Here is a 24,851-nt window from a genome sequence, read left to right on the forward strand (position 1 = left end):
TTTGTCCAGGGCTGGCGTGTCTGCTGAAAATTGCAAAAGACTGCACACGAATTTTGTCGGCCAACAATAGCCGACTGCAGAAGTGATATCATGTGATGGTTAACTTTCCTTGTCTTTTTTATTTTCTGAGCATGCCCAGTCTTGCTAATCTGCTGTCTGTCGGCCGAAATCTGTACTGACTGGCGAACAATCGGCCGTTCTGGTGACGGCCAACAAAAATTTTAAAGTCTGCACGACAGATTCTGTTCGGCCGAAAATGCGCTGTCGGCCGTCGGAAGCATCATACTAACAAGCCTACAATCGGCCAAACGGTCGTTGGCCGAATATTTACGGCCGACAATCGGTACGTGTGTAAGGGCTTTAGTGTAGCCCTGGGCTGGCTTCCCACAGCTTTTTATCCTAATTAAAGCTGTTTGTAGTGATAAAACCAACTAACCACCACATACTGTATTAATGTAGTCTGGGTCACCAATAATGGAGTAGCAACATGTTGCAGACGGCTTAATTTCCTGGGGCCATAACAATGAACCTGGCCATACACCAAAATATTCAGCTGTTTCATTTCAGCATTTTATTGTTGTATGAATTAATGCTACTTACAGGAGATAAAAAATAATAAGGCTTTATTCAGACCAGTCTTATTTGAATGGGTTGCCAACGCAGCAGACAGAATAGTAAAGATACACCATCACTATTTTTCCCAACACACATGTAGTGTCGTTTTTGAGTGCCATTTAAACTGAATGACACCAAACTACAGTGTGCATTGTGAAGCCAGTCTAGTATAACTAAAGGCAAAACTTTTTTTTTTTTCCATTTTGAATAGAGTGGAGAATGTTTAGAACTCATGCCAGTTTTTATTGCTTTCTGTGCCCCAGTTAAGGAGATTCACCCTCTCTATTTCTCCTGTTTACCATTAGCATTGAAAGTGAATACAAAACAAAAACTCAAATTTTGGGTTGTCCCCAGAAAAGTAATAAAGGGGAAATCTTTCAATGGAACACTAGTTCTGGTGATCTTTCCTTAATTTGCAGGGATTTCCTCTCACTTCATGTTTGGCTATGGGACAGGAAGTGAAGGGAAATCTCCAAAATGAGACACAGATGGCAAAAAAAAAAAAGAAAAAATCTGACAGGAGTTATAACCCCCCCTTCTCTATCCAAAATGAAATAAAAAGTTTTGCCTATACTTTAAAGTCTCTAACTGTACCCAAATAATCCTTCACTGTGATAAGCTAAGACTTTTACTTTTTTTATTTAGCTTCATGGCACAACACATAAGTATTCCAATGTCTACATATTACATCTGTAACACACAACCTTTTTTGGGAAAAAAAATTCACACGTGTTGGATGATCCAAGCTCTTCAAATCTCCATGGCCAAGTTGGCCATATCTTCCTGCAAATTCAAAAAAATTTTTTAAAAAATGGTTACATGCAAGCAATGTTAAGAATTACAATTTAAAATATTATTATTATAAAACTATTATTATAAAATGTATAATAAATTAAAATTCCTTTTTTTTCACACGAGGGTGCGTAGACCCACCGTATCATAGCCAATTGGTCTAAAACATAAACTTTCTTAATATCTAAAAAAGAAATTCCAATGTGTAAGAATATCCACTTAAAGGGGAACACCTCAAAGAGAAAAATGAGGAAACACTTCAATGTCAGTATAGATAAAGGAATTTATCATACAGGCAGTGTGATCTCAAAGTGAGCAAATTTGATTTACAGTATAGGCAGTGTGACTGCATTAATTACAAGTAAATGACACTACTGTCAGAAGAGAGGTAGTAGTATATTATATAAGCAGTGTGACCTCAATATCTGTTAAGGATTATCTACAGTAAGAATTACCAACTTAGGTAGTGCATGTAAGCTATATAGAATAAAAGATAAATAATACAGAGAGTGTGACCGCATTTTCTGGAAGTAGGCAGAAGGTAGTACTATAGGAATGGATGCTGCTTACAACCATATGGGTGACCATTTGAGGTGTTCCTCTTTAAGGAGATATATTCTTACACACTGGAATTTATTAATAGCTAAAACAAAGAAAGTTTAATGTTTTAGGCCAAATGGTTATGGTGCGGTGGGTCTACGCACCCTCGTTGTATGGAAAAAAAGATGGCTTTTTCCAGATTTGTTTTTTTGAGATGCTAAACCACTAGGGGGGGGGAACCTCTGGGTGAGTCTAGGATGGAAAGGGACCTGGGGGTACTGGTGGACAACAGGCTTGGCAGTGGCATGCAATGCCAAGCCGCTGCAAGCAAAGCCAACAGAATACTGGGATATAAAAGGGGATTCACTCCAGAAATAAAGAGATTATTCTCCCACTCTACAAGACTCTGGTCCGGCCACATCTGGAATATGCTGTCCAGTTCTGGGCACCGGTCCTCAGGAAGGATGTGCTGGAACTGGAGAAAGTCCAGAGAAGGGCAACAAAAATAATTAGGGGAATGGAGGACATCAGCTATGAGGAAAGACTACAAGCACTGAACTTATTCTTTCTGGAGAAAAGACGATTGAGGGGGGATATGATATCAATGTACAAATACTGTACTGGTGACCCTAGCATAAGGAACAAACTATTCAGAGAAAGGGAATACAATAAGACACGTGGCCACTCACTAAAACTAGAGGAAAAGCGGTTTAACCTTAAAGTGCGTAAGGGGTTCTTCACTGTAAGAGCAGTAAGGATGAGGAATTCTCTTCCACAAACAGTTGTATCAGCAGGGAGCATTGATAGTTTCAAAAAACTATTAGATGGGCACCTTAACCACTTAAGCCCCGGAGGATTTTCCTGCTAAACGACCAGGGGGTATTTTGCGATTCGGCACTGCGTGACTTTAACAGACAATTGCGCGGTCGTGCGACGCTGTATCTAAACGAATTTGGCGTCCTTTTTTTCCCACAAACAGAGCTTTCTTTTGGTGGTATTTGATCACCCGTGCGATTTTTACTTTTTGCGCTATAAACAAAAAAAGAGAGTACATTTTGCAAAAAATAACAATATTTTTCACATTTTTTTTATATGAAATTCCCCAAAAAAAAATGTAAAAATCAAAATTTTTTAAAATTTTCGGCCAATTTGTTTTATGCTACCTATGTTTGGTAAAAAAAAAAATCGCAAAAAGCGTATTTTGATTGGTTTGCGCAAAAGTTATCGCGTTTACTAACTAAGGGAAAGATTTCTGTCATTTTTGGTGTTTTTTTTTTTAACGTGTAATGGCGGCAATCTGCAATTTTTTTTGCGGTACTGCGACATTGGGGCGGACAGATCGGACCCTTGACTGACATTTTTGACACTTTTGGGGTTACCAGTGACATTTCTACAGTAATCAGTGCTATATATATGCACTGTTACTGTAAAAATACACTGGTAGTGAAGGGGTTAACTTTATTTGGGAGGGAGGGGCTGTGTGTGTCCCTAGGGGCGTGCTTTCTACTGTGATTGGCTGTGGCTTGAGCTGTAAGGACACTGATCAACGGATCTACATAGTAGATCCATGTGATCAGTGTTTTTACAGCGAGGAGAATGACAGGTGGCTTGTTTACACAAGCTGCCTGACATTCTCCCTCTCCCCCGCTGATCGCCGAGTGACCGGCGGACATCGGGTCCGCTGGTCACACGCGTGGGGGGGGTCCGTGACCGCGCGGGAGCGGGGGCGCGCGCTCGCTCCCCAGAGCCTCACAGGCGAGCGACGTAGACCTACGTCACTCTGCCTGTGAGGGGCTGACTACCGCAGTAAATATACTGTGAGCAGTCGGCAAGCGGTTAAAGACCACAACATACAGGGGTATACAATGTACGGTTAACAGCAAACACACACACACATCATAGGTTGAACTGGATGGACGGATGTCTTTTTTCAACCTCACTAACTATGTAACTATGTAAACCAGGAGTCTTCAAACTATGGCCCTCCAGTTGTTCAGGAACTACAATTCCCATCATGCCTAGCCATGTCTGTTAATGTCAGAGTTTTACAATGCCTCATGGGAATTGTAGTTCAGCAACAGCTGGAGGGCTGTAGTTTGAAGATCCCTAGTCTAAAGCCCCGTACACACGTACCGATCGTCGGCATACAAATGTTCGTCTTTTCTCCCCGGGATGTCGGTGTCTGTTGAAAAGTGCAAAGACAGCACAAGGACAGCACAAGAATTTTGTCTGCAGACTTCAGCTGACTGCAGAAGTGATGTCATGTAATGGTTAACTTTCCCTGTGTTTTTTATTTTCTGAGCATGCCCAGTCTTGCAAATCTGCGGTCTGTCGGCCGAATTCTGTACTGACAGGCGAACAATCGTCCGTTCTGGTGTCTGCAGACAAAAATTTTCATGTTTGCAAGAAAGACTTTTGTCCGCGGATTGTGCGCAGACATCTGTCGGAGGCACCATACTAACACGCATACAATCGGCAGATCTTTCGTCCGCCGACGTTTGTATGCCGACGATCGGTACGTGTGTACGGGCCTTAAGGCTAGGTTTGCATCTGTGCATTGCGGGGACGCTTGCAAAACAGTGCTCATTTGCTCAACAAACAAAAACCCGTGACCCTTTTGTAGGCATGCACTGTGCTAGCACAAGCGTCAAAACCAATAGTAACAAAGTGTAAACCGTGTGTTTTGGTGCAGCGCAATTTTTAAAAACGATATGCACTTTCTACACATAGGGCAGCTCACTATCCTGAATGCAATGCACAAAATTGCACTGCATTGTACCTGCATAGGCGTGAATGAACCATTAGGGGTTAGGGAAGGACCCCCCCTCTATTGGACAATGCTTCATAACGTTTCTTTTCCTTGTCTCTGGATCAGCTGCATACTAAATGGCTTATTGTACTCTATAGGTTGCATGGTTGCCTGGACAGTACAATCTGAACCAAGTATTTAGAAACAGACACACAAGCTTTTTAACTGTCTGGTACAGAAGTAAAAACTGAATTTCAGACATTATGATCTTGGTATTAAAGCTGAAGTTTAAAACATTTATTTTCTCTTACGTCCTCCGACAGTCGCCGCCTCTTCATATTCGTCACAATGGGGTATTAGACTTTGCTCCGAAGGAGTAGCTAGGCAACAGAATATGTTAACATTAAAGCTTTTAACATATCCCACCCTCAAGGGGTGGTCCCCTCAGTCAATACCCTCCTACTTCCTGCAACCATATCTCAGTTTCAATGTCTAGCTTGTCAGGAGTGGCTGGTTCTCTCTGTGCTGGGGCTTTGTGCCCCAGCCTCTTTCTTCTTTTTTGATTTTTTGTTTGAGTTTTTTCTCTATCTTTACCTAGCTGTTCTTTTTGTCAGCGTTAGTTAGTTCTTCTGACGAAGAGGATTAAGCGGGCTGGGTCTCGGGCTGATCCCCCTGGTCGCAGGTCGTGGGTCAGTGGCTTCCCAGCCTGCCATCGAGCGTTCAGCCAGGTATCGCTCCTGGCACAGTGAATGACCCATCCCTGTTTGGTGCAGGGATGATTGGTGAGGTGGCTACCTCACTGCACGCTGTGCGGTTTCTTAACCCCCATTTTGTGCGTCTTGTATGCGACTCTCCCTGCCTCATGTGCAGCGGCTTGTTCGCCTGTGCGGGTCCCCCACGCCATTGAGAGGTAAGTGTATCTATGTGGGGACCTGTCTGTCTGGGGGGGTGTCAGTCTGGGACTGTGTAACCTGCCTCTGTTCTCACTGTTTGTCTCCCTATCACTCGGCTGCATGCTGCGGGCTGCAAGGGGGGGGAGAGCTGTGTGACACTGTCTGTGTCAGCCTTGTCAGTGTGAGAAGCTGTGTGCTGTGGGGCATGTTTTGTGGCATGTTTGGGCACTATACAGCGATCGCTGCGGCGATCTGCCATGCTTTTTATGTGTATGGTGTTATGTGCATTACTGTACTGAGGAGCGGCGGTTTCGGCGCCAAACGGCGCCATTTTGCCTACACTCGCTCCGGCCGCATGTTCTACATGCATGGCGGCCATTTTCTTGTAGCCTCCCATAGGCTTTAATAGAGCGCCCTGGTCTCATCACTTCCTCTTCTCCTGGGTACACCGATCGAGGCAGCAGCAGCGGCGAGGGTCTCCTCAGGTTCTATCCTTCTGTTCTTGCTATATCCATTGCCTGTGTCAGTTTATTGTCCCTGTGGGGGTCTCATTGTGCTTGTGTGTGGTGCGGTGGGCTGCGCTCGCCGCGCTTGTTAAAGGGGCAGTTAACCCTTTATTCTCCGGCATATCATATTGGGGCAATGGATTCTCAGGAGGGCAAATTTCCTGCCACCTTGGTGGAAAGCCAGGGGACCGCTGCTTCCCCCCCAGGGGGGGGATTTGGCCACTATTGTGGCTAGCCTTGCTGCTCAGGTGCAGATGCTGGTGGCTGCTCAATCTACTAAAAGACCCAGAGTTTCTATTTCCTCTGATTCTGAGGGTGAAGGTGATGGGGCTGTTATGGCGGGGGTCTCCTTATCGGGGTCCCGCTCCTCCCTGGATCTAGTGGGGTCCGAGGTGGAGGCTGAAGTTGAAGGGGTGGATAATTCTCCCCCTGGCTCGCCTGAAGAGCTTGCAATCATGGATGAATTGATTGCTTCCATAAAACAAACGCTGCGTTTGCAGGATGAAGTGTGTCCCCCCGCTGCCTTGGCGGCTTATGTGACGCAGAGAAAACGCAGGACGCCGCAGGTTTTTCCCTGCAATGATGATTTTCAGCGCGCTGTTAAGGAACAATGGCGCAATTTACGCAAACCTTTTGCTGTGCCAAGTAGGTTCAAGCTGCGTTATCCTTTTTCGCCTTCCACTGATGAACGGTGGTGTGTACCACCCCCGGAGGATCACGCAATTGCGGTTTTGAACAAATCCACTGCGATTCCTGCAGAGGATTCCCCGGTGTTCCGTGATGCCACGGATAGAAGAATGGAGTCTCTTGCCCCTCATACTTATTCTGTTACGGGTTCTATGCTTAAGGCTCTGTTTGCCTCTCTCATGGCGGCCCAGGCTGTCGCAAGTTGGACGCAGATGCTTAGGCGTGTCCTAGTGGCCGATTCGGCCTCGCCGGCGACCCTGGATATGGTGGATCAGATCCACCAGGGTGTCATGTATCTGTGTGATGCGGACTTGGACTTAGTTCCGTTGGCTGCACGTGTGCACAGCGTGGCGGTGTTGTCTCGCCGCCTGGTTTGGTTGAAGTGTTGGTCGGTGGACCAATCTTCACGTAAGACCTTAGCCAATCTGCCTTATGATGGGTCTCGCCTTTTTGGGGAGTCCTTGGATGTGTTGATTAAGGGGATCGCCGGAGGTAAGAGCACTCTCTTGCCCCATTTCCCCAAGGCTAAGGGGGCTTCTAGGAAGAAGCATACTAATTTTCGGCCCCCTCAGGGGTCCTTTCGTGCCTTTTCGGTCGCACTACAAGGGCAAACCGTTCAAAGGACAAGGCTCTCAAAAGAAGCCCTGGTCTGGTAAACAGAAGTCCGGTCAGTCCGGACCCGCTGCCCATAACAGTGCGGCCTGAAGGGGCGCCCTCACCCAGTTTTGGGGTGGGGGGACGCTTGCTCGGTTTTCTTCAACCCTGGTTGGCCCGCGTGCGGGACAGGTGGGTTCAGGAGATCGTTCGATCTGGTTACAAGATCGAGTTTCTCTCTCGGCCGGAGAGCAGATTTTTTCCCTCAAATCTTCAACTGTCTCCAGAGCGTTTACGGGACCTGCACCTGGCGGTGCGAGACCTGAGGGCTCAGGGAGTGGTGGTTCCGGTGCCTCATCGGGACAGATTTCAGGGGTTTTATTCCAATCTGTTCACCGTGCCCAGGAACGAGGGCAAGGTTCGTCCAATTCTGGACTTGAAGGCTCTAAACCGCTCTGTTCGGGTTCGCAAGTTCCGCATGGAATCCCTGCGGTCGGTGGTGGCTGCCCTGGTTCCAGGGGAATTCATGGCCTCCATCGATTTGAAGGATGCGTATCTTCACATCCCCATTTTCGAGGGTCACCAGAGGTACCTTCGATTCGCCATTGCGGAGGATCACTACCAGTTCGTGGCGTTACCTTTTGGTCTCGCCTCGGCTCCGCGGGTTTTCACCAAGGTGCTTGCACCGGTTCTGGCATTATTGAGAGCCCAGGGCATCTCTGTCCTGGGGTATCTGGACGACATTCTGGTTCGGTCTGCGACCAGCCAGGGTCTGGAGAAGGACCTGTCGGTCACGATGCAAACTCTGCAGGAGTTTGGTTGGACGATAAATTTTCCAAAGTCGACACTGAGTCCGTCGGTTCGTCTTCCCTACCTGGGAATGATCCTGGACTCGGTTCAGGCGAGGGTCTTCCTGCCGGGAGACAAACTCAGAACTCTTCAGGAGGAAGTCAGGTCCCTCAGGGACGTTCCACACTCGTCTCTGCGGACGTGCATGAGATGTCTGGGATTGATGGTCTCGGCCTTCGAGGCGATTCCCTTCGCCCAGTTTCACACGCGGGGTCTCCAAGCGGAGATCCTGTCCAGGTGGGACGGGCGACCTCAATCTCTGGATCTTCAAATCTCGTTGGGCCATCGCACCAGAAGAGACCTTCTGTGGTGGCTCCAGTCCCCGATGGTGTCGGGGGGCAAGTCTTTTCGTCCTGTCTCGTGGACGGTAATCACCACGGATGCCAGCCTGTCGGGTTGGGGTGGTGTTCTGGGCATTCTGTCCGCCCAGGGAACTTGGTCGGAGGAGGAGTCCTCCCTTCCGATCAACATTCTGGAATTGCGTGCTATAAATCTCTGTCTTCATCGTTGGACGGACCGGCTGCAGGGCTGCCCGGTTCGGGTGCAGACGGACAATGCCACGGCGGTGGCCTACATCAACCACCAAGGGGGCACCAGGAGTGCCTGAGCGGCTCGGGAAGTGGCCGACATTCTGTCCTGGGCCGAGACTCATGTCCCGGCGATAACGGCGGTTCGCATTCCGGGGGTGGAGAACTGGCAGGCGGACTATCTGAGTCGCCAGACCCTAGATCAGGGGGAATGGTCTCTCCACCCGGCTGTCTTCCAGATGTTGTGCGCGAAGTGGGGTCTTCCAGATGTGGACCTGTTCGCATCTCGTCTCAACAACAAGGTGAGAAGGTTCGTGGCAAGGGCGCGCGACCCTCGGGCAGACGCGTCGGACGCGTTAGTGGCCCCGTGGCATCAGTACAAGCTGATGTACGCGTTTCCACCGATTCAGTTGCTGTCCAGGTTCCTTCGCAGGTTACACTCGGAACGCAGCACGGTGATTCTTGTGGCGCCGGATTGGTCACGCCGGTCCTGGTACGCAGACCTCGTGAATCTGGCGGTCGACGCCCCGTGGCGTCTGCCTCTTCGAGACTATCTCCTGTCTCAAGGGCCGATATACCATCCTGCTTTACAGTCGGCTTTGACGGCCTGGCTGTTGAGACCGAGGTCCTGAAGGAGAGGGGTCTCTCCCCTGAGGTCGTTCATACCTTGATCAACGCGAGGAAGTCTTCCTCGTGGGAAAGGTTTACTACCGTACTTGGAAGGCCTATTTTGCCTGGTGTGAGTCCAGTCGGTTTTCACCCCGCACGTACTCGGTTTCCCGAGTGTTGTCCTTCCTTCAAACAGGTGTCGATCAGCGTTTGGCGCTGGCTACGATAAAGGGTCAGGTGTCTGCGCTGGCCGTTCTTTTTCAATGTCCCGTGGCTTCCAACTCCTTGGTTGGCACTTTTGTTCAGAGTGTGCGGCATCTCGTTCCTCCTAGGAGGGATCCTCTGCCCCCTTGGGACTTGAATCTCGTTCTATCTGTGTTACAACGTGCTCCTTTTGAACAGATCAGGGAGATCTCGTTGTCTATGTTGTCCAAAAAGGTCGCCTTTTTGGTTGCGATCACTTCGGCTCGCAGAGTGTCGGAGCTGGCGGCTTTGTCCTGCAAGTCTCCGTATCTGGTTATTCACTTGGATAAGGTGGTCTTGCGACCTAATCCTTCTTTTCTTCCGAAGCGAGTTTCGGAATTCCATCTAAATGAGGATATTGCCTTGCCTTCGCTGTGCGCGAAGCCTAAACATCCGAAAGAGGTGAGACTACATTCTTTGGATGTTGTTCGGGCGATAAGGGTTTACCTTAAATCGACTGAGTCTTTTCGAAAGACGGATTCCTTGTTTGTTCTTCCTGAGGGTCCTCGGAAGGGCATGGCGGCGTCGGCCTCTACCATCGCCAAATGGATCAGGCAGACCATTGAACAGGCATATGCTTTGCAGGGGAAGGTTCCCCCTGTGCCTGTGAAGGCGCACTCTACTAGATCTCTGAGTACGTCTTGGGCCTGTCGTCATGGGGCTTCTGTAGCCCAGGTGTGTAAGGCGGCGACCTGGTCGACCGTGCACACTTTCACAAAATTCTACAAGGTAGATGTTCAGGCATTGGCGGATGCTTCCTTTGGCCGCAAAGTTCTTAGTGCGGCAGTTCCCTAGGGTCCCTTGTTGGGACCTCTGGCTGTTGGGATAGGTTTTTTATCCCCTGGTTCTTTGTTTTTTCCTGGGTTGTTGCTCCTGTTGAGCAATTTTTTTCCTGTTGCCCGGCTGGTTTCCTTCCTTTGGTAAGGTTCCTTTCTTTGATGCGGAGACTGCGTTGCCTTACGGCGCGGATGCGTTTCCCACCCCTCATGTTTGCACTGCTTTGGGACGTCCCCATTGTGACGAATATGAAGAGGCGGCATCTGTCGGAGGACGTAAGAGAAAACTGAATTTTTGTAAAATCTTACCTGTAAAATTCCTTTCTCTGAGTCCTCCGACAGTCGCCACCCCCGCCCCTCTTTTGGGGTTTGGTTGTATACTCTACTGCTATTCCACTGAAACTGAGATATGGTTGCAGGAAGTAGGAGGGTATTGACTGAGGGGACCACCCCTTGAGGGTGGGATATGTTAAAAGCTTTAATGTTAACATATTCTGTTGCCTAGCTACTCCTTCGGAGCAAAGTCTAATACCCCATTGTGACGAATATGAAGAGGTGGCGACTGTCGGAGGACTCAGAGAAAGGAATTTTACAGGTAAGATTTTACAAAAATTCCGTTTTTTTGTATACAGCAGCATACATATTAGTTATGTATAATATGTGCTTCTGCAAAACAAAACAAAAAATAAAAAATATTCCCCTCTATGTGCCTGGTGCAGTCTTCTGGCTACTGCTCTCAATGGCTGCCTAGTGCTGCTGCGAGAACTAAAGTCGAAAATTGCTGCATCTATAGACATCCATGATCTAACAAGCGGCGCAACTTTTCCCAGTTACAGCGGCTGCAGTTAAAGTGTAAGTCCGCCCTAACATTAAAATCCCTGCATCTATAGACCTCTATGATCTAACACTAACCTATCTAGCCCTGTAAAGAAGAAATCAGTATAAATACCTTTTTTGAAGCTGATCCGATCCGATCTCCAGCGGCGGAAGCTCTGCAGAGGACACGGCTGTGAAATGAATGGGGAGTGACGTCACCCATAGACTTATTATGAGGCTTCCATTGTAGGTTGTGTCCTCTGCACCCGCCTACACAGCCAAGCCGCGGCTGACAGCTCAGTGTGGGATCGGATCGGCTTCAATAAAGGTATGTATACTGATTTATTCTTTACAGGGCTAGATAGGGTAGTGTTAGAGCGTGGATGTCTATAGATGCAGCAAACACTAACCTATCTAGTCCTGTAAAGAAGAAATCAGTATACTTACCTTTTTTGAAGCCAATCTGACCCGATCCCACATTGAGTTGTTAGCCGCGGTTTTGCTGTGTAACCGACAATGGAAGCCCCATAGTAAATTTATGGGTGACGTCACTCCCCATTCATTTCACAGCTGTTGTCAGCCGTGTCCTCTGCAGAGCTTCTGCCGCTGGAGACCGGACCGGTTTGGCTTCAAAAAAGGTATTTATACTGATTTCTTCTGTACAGGGCTAGATAGGTTAGTGTTAGATCAAGAATGTCTTTAGATGCAGGGACTTTAGTGTTAGGGTGGACTTACACTTTAACTGCAGCCGCTGTAACTGGGAAACGTTGCGCCTCTTGCCTGCCCCCTCTTTGCCATTCCCAGAACTCTTATCACTACAATCCCACAATGCATTGCGTTGTGTAAAAGTAGTTGGATGACAGGTCCCCTCTGCCCATCACAGAATGTGATAAATTGTAGGAATGTAGTAAAAGGAACAGGAAACCTCCATATACACAATCCTATACCCATAGTTGATCCAGAGGAAAAAAAAAAAAAAGTATGCCCCAACAGAGGAAAAATTCCTTCCTAAACATGAGGCAATTGGATATTCCCTGGATCAACCTTACCTATAAATATAAGTATCCAGTTATATTATGTACATTTAGGAAAGAATCCAGGCCTTTTTTTTTCTTTTTAACAATCTACTGTGCTGGCCAGAACCAGCTGTTTAAGGAGTCTATACTACATATTCACAGCTCTTACTGTAAAGAAGTCTTTCTGTATTTGGGGGAGAAATCTCTTGTATCACGTGATGTAGACAAAGTAATTCAGAATTAGATTATATTAGCATTGGGCTTAGAAAATTGCTGGATTTGCAGCGGCACTGCAATCAGGATTTACTGGATGAGAAAACATAGGAAGAAATACAGGAATTTCACTTTCTCTTAATGGAAATTGCATGTTATGGCCCATGATTTAGTTGGGATTACAGCGCCTTGGATTCACACTGATAGTACTGACATACCGTACATCTACTCTTATGGTATATCTAAGAAGCTTAGGACACAGGAGGGAAAACATTTTTTGCACTACAATTTGGAAAGGATATAAACTACAAGAAAACGTGTATAATATTATTCTGTGTGTGTATTTGTCTCTTCACCTTTATGGGCCCATTTATACCTGTGCTTAAAGTGGAACTATCACCAAATGAAAAATTGATAAATAGGATACAGTCTGTCACCGGCATTAACACAGCGGTGTTTTCTTTTTCCCCGTAACATAACTACTATCTGTTGATTCTGACAGATCTTTCTTTCCAGTATATGTGTGACATTCTGCAGTGAAATCACACAGCAGAGTTGTCACCCCATTGCAGGGTGGCTCTAGATAGTGTGAGTTGGGCTTTAATTTGTCTATGTCTAACGCATTTTAAGCAAAAAGGTTTATTTTTGGTTTATATTTTGTAGAGAAAGGCCCCTTTCACACATACGGTCCGTTTTTCATCCATCCGTCAACAGATGAAAAAACGGACATCAGTGCATCTCTATGTAAAAACGGATGACAATGGATGATCATCCGTTAACATCCATTTTCATCCGCTTCCATCAATGTCCGTTTTTTGGAACGTATGAATGCCCTATTTTTCATCCGTCAAAAAAAACAGATCGGACGAAAAACGGATGACAACGGATGAAAATGGACAAACGGTCCGTTTTTCATTGGTAGTGGATGTAAACAAAACGGATGGAAAAACAGATGGATAACTGATCCATTTTGACGTGACTGAACTGATGAACTGAACAGACTGTATGTGTGAAAGGGGTTTAACCCTTTCACTGTCATTTTTTCACGTGAAAAAAATGAACATTTTTGGGTCGAATTTTAACCATTTCTGGACCAGGCCATATTTTGCGATTCGGCACTGCGTTACTTTAACGGACAATTGTGCGGTCGTGCGACGCTGTACCCAAATAAAATTTATGTCCTTTTTTTTCCACAAATAGAGCTTTCTTTTGGTGGTATTTGATCACCTGTGCAATTTTTATTTTATGCGCTACAAACAAAAAAAAAGCGACAATTATGAAAAAAAAAAAAAAAAACAATATTTTTCACATTCTGCTATATAACATTCCCAAAAAAAAAAATGTAAAAATCAAATTTTTTTAACATTTTAGGCCAATTTGTTTTCTGTACATATTTTTGGTAAAAATCGCAGTAAGCGTATTTTGATTGGTTTGTGCAAAATTGTCATTGCGTCTACTAACTCTGGGAAAGATTTATGTCATTTTTATTTTTTTACAAGTAATGGCGGCGATCTGCGATTTTTAGCGGAACAGCGAAATTGCGGCGGACAGATCGAACCCCTAACTGACAATTTTGACACTTTTGGGGGGGACCAGTGACATTACTACAGTAATCAGTGCTAAAAAGATGCACTGTTACTGTAATAATGACACTGGCAGGGAAGGGGTTAACACTGTGGGTGATCAAGGGGTTAAATGTGAGCCTAGGGGAGTGATTCTAACTGTGGGGGAGGGACTTGTGAAATGATCATAGAGACCTGTGATCCTACATAGCAGGATCACAGGCGCTTTTATGATCATTCCAGAGAGAACAACGGTCAGCTGTCTTTACAACAGCTGACCGTTCTTCTCTCTCAGCAGGGAACGATTGCGGGTGTCAGGCGGCTATCAGAGCCGCCTGCCCCGTGCATCGCCTTCCCCGCTGCTGAGTGGGGGCGGGAGCCGGCCGCCGATAGCACGCACGCGCTCGCCCCCTAGCTGCAGGCGCGTGCCCAATGTAGCCCTATGTCGGTTCGCGCAGGAGGGCCGCCCTGCCGCAGTATATATGCGGTGGGCGGTCCGGAAGTGGTTAAAGTGGAAGGTTAGTCAAAAATTTGATCCTGCTAGATCACTTCAGGCTGGCCCCTTTTACAGGTGCAGAGCCACTAAAGGCCAATCTATTGACAGCCTAAATGTTTGCTGCTGCTCTGGGGAACTGGGCTACAGCAAAAAAAAAAATGGGAGAAATGCTGGAGGCAATTTATAGCACACACTAATCTTGGCTTCGCCCGATGCGGTCCTTCATTCACAGATTACTGTGAATGAGAAACTACAAGTATCAACAGCCTTTGTGGCTATTAGCTTGCAGTTTTAATGAACTACCAGGACACTGTTGAGCGCTCTGGTAGTTCCCTCACTGTGTCTTCCTGTCATTGTGTCACTGCCTGCCCATATGAGGTACAAGCAGACATACACTGACAGTCTGCAGGAGTCCTGCATGGCACCTGCGATCTGCTGATGGGTGCAATGCTTTCCAGGGTCCTAGTAATAAAAAAAATAAAAAAAAATAAATAATATTAATAATAATAAATGCACTTTTAATTTTTACCTGCTAAAAGATATGCATTTATTATTTTTATTTAAAAGGTGAACTTATCCATTAAATAGCAGAGAACCTAGGTTGGGTTGACACAGTCAATCACTTGTAGGAATTATAATTTACATGCTGGAGTCGCCACGAATGTAAAGGTTACATTGGTGGCAGCAAAAGGGTTAAAACATATGAACAACATGACACCCACCCCACCATTTTATGTTAAATGCCTTTCTTCTACCTCTCTATCCTTCTCCTTCTCCCTTCTCTCAACCCCCCCCCCCCTTTTATTTCTCTTTTCCTTGACCGTTTCTGTTTATTATCCTCCATTCTATTTGACCATTTAGTGGGCCTCTGGGGGTAAACAAAAAAGAGGTAGAAAAGACAAAAAAAGAAAAAAGAGGGGCGCACCGACCTAGTGCATTACCATAAAACCATTTATTTAAAATATTAAAAGATGTACAAAGTACTCACAAAGCTGGTGTGATACAACACACATCAACATAGCATATGCAATCGCCAAGGTCCCAAATGTAGCGAATGGACATGCAGATGGTCGCATGGGGCTGCTGTGACTAGGCTGACGCGTTTCAGAGGCGAACCCCCTTCCTCAGAGCCAGAAAGAATGCTGCTGGTTCACATGCCGGACGGCTGTAGACTAAATGGGAGCTGACCCCACCTCTTCCTGCTCCGCCCCAGACCCAAAGGCGGGACAATGGGGGTAAAGGGAGGGGAAGGGGAGGAAAAGATGGAACACATTGAGAAGAAAAGAAGGCAAAAGGGGGAGGGGGGGGGGTTTGGGGACAAGGGAGGAACATGGGCGAGGAGGGCGAGGACGTTTGTCCAGCCCGGGCCGAAGCCACCCATCATCCAAGGCCAGCCCGGACTATATGATCAGCAACAAAATATATACAGCAAATGAAGCACTTGTTAGAACACAAAAGGGAGGATAAAAAACAAAATATAATGAATAGTACATTGCAAAGGAAAACTCACAATCAACACCTTAGGTCTCTGTAGGTTCAAAGGGAAATTCTACTACTTCACTTGTCCATCTTTAGTGTAGCAGCAAGCAGATCAGTGTCAATAGCCACTGACCTACAGTGCTACACAGATGACTCTATCCGTAGATATGGGGCATTAGAAATAAGATGTTAGAAGCATATAAACTTACAATGCATTTGATATAATACAATACACAAGGACCCAATAGGCATCTGTATGTGTGGTAGTACCTGTGATCCCTATATAGGGCTTAGGAGCCGTGGCATGAACGCTGGCCGGGACCAGAATGGTGAGGTGTGCGCTGTTAAAACCCTCCATTCGAAAGGCTGTGGCATTCCTCCGGAACGCACGCCAGCCCGCACCCGGAAGTAAAGATCGGAAGTGCGGGTGGATGCGTTCCACTGACATCACTTCCGCTGTTCACTATGGGGAATATTAGAATTTCCCTTTGAAACTACAGAGACCTAAGGTGTTGATTGTGATTTTTCCTTTGCAATGTACTATTCATTATATTTTGTTTTTTATCTTCCCTTTTGTGTTCTAACAAGTGCTTCATTTGCTGTATATATTTTGTTGCTGATCACATAGTCCGGGCTGGCCTTGGATAATGGGTGGCTTCGGCCCGGGCTGGACAAATGTCCTCGCCCTCCTCGCCCATGTTCCTCCCTTGTCCCCAAAACAACCCCCCTCCCCCTTTTGCCTTCTTTTCTTCTCAATGTGTTCCATCTTTTCCTCCCCTCCCTTTACCCCCATTGTCCCGCCTTTGGGTCTGGGACGGAGCAGGAAGAGGTGGGGTCAGCTCCCATTTAGTCTACAGCCGTCCGGCATGTGAACCAGCAGCATTCTTTCTGGCTCTGAGGAAGGGGGTTCGCCCCTGAAACGCGTCAGCCTAGCCACAGCAGCCCCATGCGACCATCTGCATGTCCATTCGCTACATTTGGGACCTTGGCTACCTTGGAGATTGCATATACTATGTTGATTTGTGTTGTATCACACCAGCTTTGTGAGTACTTTGTACATCTTTTAATATTTTAAATAAATGGTTTTATGGTAATCCACTAGGCCGGTGCGCCCCTCTTTTTTTTCCTTTTCTACCAGTTGGTTCTGGATACCCTTGATCCTGAAGGGGGCAGCAAGACCGATAGCTCTTTCAACATCTGAGTTTGTAGTGCACCTCTTTTTACTCCATCAAGATTTTACTCAAGCGCAGGAGATTTGGTCTTACTACTTGGGTAAACAAAAAGAGCCAGGACCAATATTTGCTATTTGATCTCGCTTTCCACATTTTATTTCATGTCTTTGGCCCATGGTATAAGTTAAACACACAGGTTAATCCTTGTCTGTGATGCCGTAAGTACCACACTAGCATTTATTCTTAATGTGCAGTTGATCTGTAAACTATGTGTAGACTTATAATTTTCTATGAAAATGCTTTTTAAATAAACATTTATTGAACCGAAAAACACATAAATAAATGCTGACTGTAGGCAGCACCCCTTATCAATGGTAAATGGTTTGTCCCAACTCTGTAACGTCCACTTTTGCTGGACAGCTCGGTCTGTTACAGGAAGTGAAAAGCAAGGATCCACTGGCAGGATCACCAGCTAATAAAACCATATGTTGTTTTTCTCTATATTCAACATTTTCATTGTCTGTCTGATCAAGGGGTATTTTTTTCTATTAGAGAATATGGGAATAAAAATGGTACTTACCCCACCCCCAGGTGTACAACTCACCAGAACCTGCAACAATGAAGACAAATCTATGAGCTGCAGCTGCCACAGTAACCCATCAGTAGCCTTTCAGTTAGAAGTTGCAACTGCTTTGGTTGCCATAGACAACTGTTCTATTTTGGTAAAAAAAAATTTAGCTTTAGTTTTTGAATATTAACAAGGGGCAGGCATACAGGGGGGGGTCGCAGGTGTCACCCTCTTGTTTCAGGCCCCATGCTGCAGGGGGCCTGTGCTCGGCCCCCCTTATGCCTGGAGAGGAGGAGCGGCAAAGGCAGAAGAGATCGAGCTCCCGATCCTCAGCTGAACTGTAAATCGGCACTGCAGGAGACGGTCATAGGCGTGCGCACAGGGTGTGCCAGGTGTGCCTGGGCACACCCTAATCACCTAGGGCACATTAGCATTATCACTCTGTTTGCCAGTGAGGAGATGGGAAAGATCTCCCTCAGACCTGCTCTGCCATAAGAGAAGTGCCACACACTTCTATTTCACTTTGCCAGCAGGGAGAGTAATGTACCGGGGCCATATACATGTAGGCAAACACATGCATGTGTATTTAAACTTTGGGGTGCACACCCTAATGCAATAGGCTGCGCACACCTATGGAGACAGTCACACTGTTTAGACCTAAGAAAGTGAAAGCACAGTGTGAGCTGTGCGCTCTCTGCCTCCCCCTACAGTGCAGTACCCAGCAGGAAGAGTTCAGATACAGTACTGCCATTTTTGTAGCACTGCCCCCTTGGGAGCTGCTGAGAATTGATTCCCCTGGGTTACCCATTGCAACAGTCTGGTAAACTTATCACTTTAAATCTTCAGCTCAGTCATTGAACAGGCCAGGGTTTTTTTTTTTTTATTTGGAACTGGGATGGGAGAAGGGATGAGTGGGATACTCCAACTTGAACTATTCACAATATTGAGGACAAATAGCTGTAGTGTATGCAGCAAGGCCGCTGCTTCACCTTGCCACTGAAGTGAAGATATAAAAGGTGAACTACGTTTTAGGTTACTCTTCAGGGTCTAACTTGGCACCCCCTTTCTCACTTGCTGTGTGTGCTGAACTCCTGTCCACTGACTCTCCCTGGAGTGGTCCCCTTCCTGGGCAGACCCCTGGCAGGCTCCCTGGTACTCACGGACACGGTTTTTCCTCAGGTTGCTCTGCCACTGCTCCACTGTCAGTTTCCTTTGGACCACACAGCCCAGCACCACACCTCAGGTCCATTAGACCGACCGCCTGTGACCGCTTTCCACACTCCGCTTTCCACACTGACAGGAGGAGAGACAGCCGTCACCCTCCTCCTGGGACCTGGCTTCCCGCCCAAAGACGCCCTGTCACATGTGCCCTTGGCTTTTTATCACCAATCCCAGGATGCACCACTATTGTGCCCTCCCACTGGGACACTCACAAAAGCCTGTGTGTCACTGGCTGGGTTTCCTCCACTGTCCAACATGCTCCCCTATTGGACAAAGTGGGGACACTCCCTCAGACCAAGTGAATCACACCTGGACACATGTAACAGGCAGAACTACCGATCAGGCTCCGCTGATAAGTAGGTGGAGCAAACAATGCCTTTACCTAGCACCTATCTAGGAGGGTGCTACATGTGTATGTGTGTATATATAAAAGTGTGTGCTAATATACGTGTGTATGTATTATGTGTTTACATGCACATTACTTTTAATCCTTGTTTATAGTACCAGCAAGAAAATGCTGTTCTTTTCAGAGGCATTTGCCAGGCGGTAAATAAAGGCAAGATGTTGCCTCCTCACCGTCTGTTTTTGCCTCCTAAATGCATCATCACTATTCTGCAACAGCATGCAATGCACACAGTTGCAGGGTGGTTGTAGTGCAGCCCCATTCACCTGGGGGTATACTTCCAGCCGCAGTATGTGTCCACCCCCAGCTGCCTCTTGTGCAGCTACAGGGGGGAATAGTTTGGGGTGGTAAAAACACAGCTAAAGCATGTGGTTTTACCACCCCTCAACCGAACATGTGAACAGGCCCTTGGTTCACATCTGTGCAGCTGTGTGCTTCATATAGGGCAGCCCCACAAAAACACAGGGAACAAAAATCCCTTTTTTTTTTCTTTAATTGTGCTGCACTGAAAATGCACCATGTTTGTCAATGCATAGGGGTACCATTAAGAATAAATGACACCCCTTTGTGTTTGTCTGCGTGTCAGGAACACTGGCAATTATGCGGGTATTCTGTGACACGGAGTAATGTGAACCAAGCCTTAGATTGGGGGGGCTTCCAGACTGAAAATACTTTCAAAGGGCGCCCTGACTGGAAAAAGACTGAGAAACAACGGCATAGAGGAACCCGTCTGTCTATTTTCCTCCTGCAGCCACTGAATGCTTGTGGGAGGGAGAGAAGGAGAAGTGGAGGGGGGGGGATGAAGGGATCAGTGAAGGGCACAGCTCCTCCTATGCAGCTTCTTTCTGCTGCCCTCCTCCCCCTGGTGTGCTCTCCAGCCCCCACAGCTCTGCAAGGTTCCCCCCTCCCCTCTCCAACCAGCTGCTGCAGGGGATCTGTAAGGATGAAGCCTCTTCTGAATGGACAGTCAGTGATCCATACTGATCACTGACTGTGTCTATTCATAACAGAAACATAGTAAACTGTGTTTGCAATGCTTCAGTATATGAATGAATGGAAAGCTCTGTACAGCGCTATTCCTATCCATTTATTCTGTGCAGCTGAGACTTCAGTGAAGGAGATTGAGAGCTGTGTCCTCAATCTCCTTTCTCTGTCTCAAGGTGGAATATCATAGGTCTGTTTAGATATTTCACCAAAGCCCCCCAACGAGGCTCCTTAAAAAAATGGAAAAAATATTTAAAAAAAATATTGTAAAAAAAAAAAAAAAATGAATAAAACAAAAATGGTAGAAAAATAAAAACACCGGTGACAGAACTACCACACAAAATGTCACTACTTGTGACTGGCCCTGGCATTCCGCCACTGGGCTGGGAGGGAAGGGCCCTGTCCGGAGGCCCCTTTATGGTTTCTTGCATCGGGGCCCGGAAGGTTCTAGTTTTTTTTTTTTCCTAGTCCTCTAGACCTAAAAATTTAACCCTTGCATCACTGTAAGGCAGACTTGTTACTTTCTCTGGAAATAGGCCTTAACCCCTTCCTGCTCAGCCCCAGTGTCAGTAATATGGTCAGTATGCCTGGGGGGATGAGAAGGATCAGTGATCATGTAACCAGTGTGATTGGCTATCACAGTGGTCACATGATCAGGAGTCTGTCCAGCTTGGTCTCTGTGCTGGAAGCGTGCAGTGACTGTGTTCTCAGCATAAAAACCATCAGCCGCTCAGTGATGCATATGTGGGGCGTTTGGGTGTTAAAGGCCACCCTTTTGCTGCCGCACTTATGTATAATGTAGGTGGCAACAGGTACAGAATATTTGGGTGATTTTGTGTCAGTTGATAAGAATAAACCTAATATCTATTACATTTAGGGTAAAAGTTCTCCTTTTTAAAGGCTGTAGTCTGATAATGTAAGAAAACTCATAAACTTTTCCTATGTGAGAAGCAGGGCCGGCGCTACCTGTAAGGCGACCTTGGCAGCCGCCTAGGGTGCAACTCAGGAGGGGGGGCCGGCATCCTGCACCCGGAAGCAGGATGAGGACCTCCAGCATCGCTGAAATCCCCATGGAAAGAAATGAATAATGCTTTCCTATGGGGTGGTCTAATGCGCGTGCGTGGCCATTGCTGCGCATGCGCATTAGGTCTCCCCCGCCGGCTGACGTCAGCGAGGAAGGAGAGTAGGCGGAGCCTGACCCAGTGCCGAGGTAAGTCACTGAAAGGGTTTTAACCCCTTCAGCAACTTGGAGTGGGAGGGAGAGGGGCACTACAGGGTCCTGTAGTGCCAGGAAACGAATAGGGGGGCGGCAATTTTTATTTTGCCTAGGGTGGCAAAAATCCTTGTACCGGCCCTGATGAGAAGTATACAAGAAAATCCAGTAAGTACATACGTGTTACTGCAGCCGTATGACGGGACCCACAGCTTATCTTTGAAGCTTCTGATTCCTGAGGGAGGTCAATCAAAGCTGGGAAAGACTGGACTGCAATATAACCACTGTCCTCATCATTCTCATCATCCTCTGTCCTCACCTCCTGCAGGGTCATTCCTGAGCAGAGATAAAAACAATGCAGTCTATAATGTTAGAAAACAAGCAGCCGAGGAAACACACCGCCAATGAACTTACTCTCCTGTGCTTGGGTCTTTGATGGAAGTCCAAGCTGGCCAGATTCATTCCATCCCCAACAATAAACGTCTCCACCTTCTAGAGGAAGAAACATTTCAGTGCGGTTACTTAAAATGTCAGAGTAAGCTAAGCCAAGCAAACCGGTTCGATTTATGGATGCAAACTAGTCACCAAATCACTGCATTTCCTCAGGCTTGTAGGTCTCTGTGCTGAACACTAGGGGGGTTACAAGCACACTTCTGCTTCTTAAGGATAGGTTCACACCTGTGCAGGGGGTGCCCATGTGGGACCCGCGCAAATTCCTGCAGCTTCAACCACCCACAGTGTGAAAACCAGGACCTGCAGGATGATGCCATTAGTCCTAATGGCATACCGCCCCGCACCCGTGGTTCCTGACTGTGCAGGCTGCGATTTCCAAAGTAATACAGAGACATCTTTATTGCGTTTCACGGGGCATGGCAGCCAATTCAAATGAATAGGCTGTCATGCCCGAGCAAACATAGGTGGCACAGCCCGCACAAATGTGAACCTAGCCTAAAGGGGCTGCTTGAGGACACATCACTTTATCCTATACAAAGCACAGTTAGGGCTCTTTCACACAAGCATTGAAAATAGGCAGTTGGGTTGCATTTTTTAACGCTTCCCGAACGTCTATCAATGCCACTAAAATTGTTACAATAGGGAGTAGGTGGAGGTGTTCACAGTGCAGCGTTAGTGTTGCTTTGCATTGCTGCGAGGCAAAAATAATGCTGCCGGCAGAGTTTGGCAGGCATTGATGCTTTGCAACTGCCTCCATTCACTTCTATTAAAACACACCACAACCGCACATTAAACGCGCGTATGGCATTTACGGTGTGGTGCAAAGCGTCAAAAGTGATTATTTCCCATTTTAGCCTTGCAAAAGTGTTACAAGAGAAGTGTTACCTAATGCAACATAAATGCCTCTACAACACATCCTAAATGTTCATTAATGCTATAGGTGCATTATTGCGCTTTTAGGCTGCCTTAAAATTTACCACAAGTGTTAAAAAGCCCTTAAAGTGGATGTAAACCCTATTCATGAAATCTGACTTGGAACATATATCTGTAGTGTCTACTTATTTCTCTCCAAAGCTCTAAGTCCTGTGTCTTTCTGCTGCTCCATTCCTCTGTTATCAGCATGATAACTTCTAACAAGTTCTCTGACACAGGAACTAAAAGCAGCTGGAAATCTGTATCAGGAAGGGTGCATAGAGATAGATTAGCAGAGAGCTGGTCTATTCACAGCACAGTCCTGCATGTTTCTTCCTTCCTCTGCCTATGTGGAGGGAGTGGGGGGTGTCTTTCCTCCAGTCAGCTGTCACACAGCATATGCCAAACTCCACACCCAGTGCTGGAACAGGAAGAAAATAATTCTAACATGACGTTCACTTTCTAAACAGTGTAGAAAGCTGAAGACAGCAGATATACAAAACTTATGTAGGAGGATTTGTTTCATCTTTGTTTATCATCTGAGGCTGTTCACTTCACTGGGTATATGTGAGGGTTTACATCCACTTCAAAAGGAAATCATCAATGGTCACAGCATACACTTTAGTTTTATATTATCAGCATTGTAATAGCAATCCAAATAAAGAATTATTTTTTACAATCCAACATAAGCCCGAGTATAAAAATCATTTTTTATGCTATGAGTGCTGCTTGTGTACTGATTGTCTCTTTCCACAACTTCCTCAATTCCCAGCATGCTTTGCAGCTTCTCCTCTGCTATTTACCTTCCATTTCTAAGGACTACATATCCCATGGTACATTGTTGCTGCAAGCAGTGATTCCTGTACTGACTCCGCCTCTGAAACTCCTCCCCTCAGATCCTTTGTAGTACAGAAGGCAGGCTCTGTGAAATGTGTGACACAGCAGTGCCCACTCACAGGACATAGTGACTACATGTCCCAGAATTCCAGGAAGTAAATGTGTGGGGATCTTCACAAAATAAGTTTACAAACTTCAAGATCATTGGGATTGATAGTAGACTAGAAATAATTGAAATACAATGTGGGAATGAATATAGAATTTGACATTCTGACCATAGATATGCTGCATACCGTGAGTGTCATTCCCAATCACAGGGCAGGGGTTTAAATAAGCTTTCACACACACAATACCCTCCTCAGGAAATTTTATTGATGAATAAAAATAACTGACACATGTGGCCATCATCCATAATTGTATTGATGTGAACAAGAGAAAATGTCTTCAGGAGAGCAAGCCCGGACTCCAGAGGTAAGATGTCCCCATGAAAGGTTCTGACTTTTGACAGCTATGGCAAAACAAGGCAGAACATCTTACTGCATTCTCCATAATGTAAAATGCATAGACAGCACAGAGATGAAAATGAGAACATTGTATAATGGCTGGAGCAGGAGAAGACAGCTTGGGGGGGGGGGGGGAGACCTCTCTGTCCAAACCAAAAGAGCTATAGGAAGCCGGGGGTGAATCAACCTGCTTGCATCTACACAACACTGACACATCACATTGATCATTGCCTTATTTAAAGTCCCACCTATCCCCCCCTTCTTAACCACTTGCCGACCGCCGCACGACTATCTACGTCGGCGGTCAGCCCCTCACAGGCAAACTAACGTAGGGCTACGTTGCTTGCTTGTGAGGGTCTAGGGAGCGAGCGCGCGCCGCCGGAGGCGCGCTCCCGCGTGGTCACGGACCCCCCGCACGTGTGACCAGCGGACCCGATGTCCGCCGGCCACTCGGCGATCGGCGGGGGAGAGGGAGAATGTCAGGCAGCTTGTGTAAACAAGCCACCTGTCATTCTCCTCGCTGTAAAGACACTGATCACATGGATCTACTATGTAGATCCGTTGATCAGTGTCCTTACAGCTCAAGCCACAGCCAATCACAGTAGAAAGCACGCCCCTAGGGA

General features: G+C 46.6%; 1 protein-coding gene across 1 annotated transcript in view; it reads right to left on the reverse strand.

The window, feature by feature from the left end:
• Positions 1–1,248: 1,248 nt before the first annotated feature.
• Positions 1,249–24,851, reverse strand: part of RCCD1 (RCC1 domain containing 1) — a 46,609-nt gene continuing 23,006 nt past the window's right edge. The window contains exons 5-8 of the mRNA XM_082253240.1: positions 21,938–22,015; positions 21,704–21,859; positions 17,715–17,744; positions 1,249–1,398 (exon numbers count right to left, since the gene is read on the reverse strand). Of these exons, the coding sequence (XP_082109366.1) occupies positions 1,253–1,398; positions 17,715–17,744; positions 21,704–21,859; positions 21,938–22,015 (410 nt within the window). The 3' untranslated portion in view covers positions 1,249–1,252. The remainder of the gene's footprint in view (positions 1,399–17,714; positions 17,745–21,703; positions 21,860–21,937; positions 22,016–24,851) is intronic.

Source organism: Pelophylax lessonae, assembly GCF_965119305.1.
Source record: "Pelophylax lessonae genome assembly, chromosome: 4".
Classification (NCBI taxonomy): domain Eukaryota; kingdom Metazoa; phylum Chordata; class Amphibia; order Anura; family Ranidae; genus Pelophylax; species Pelophylax lessonae.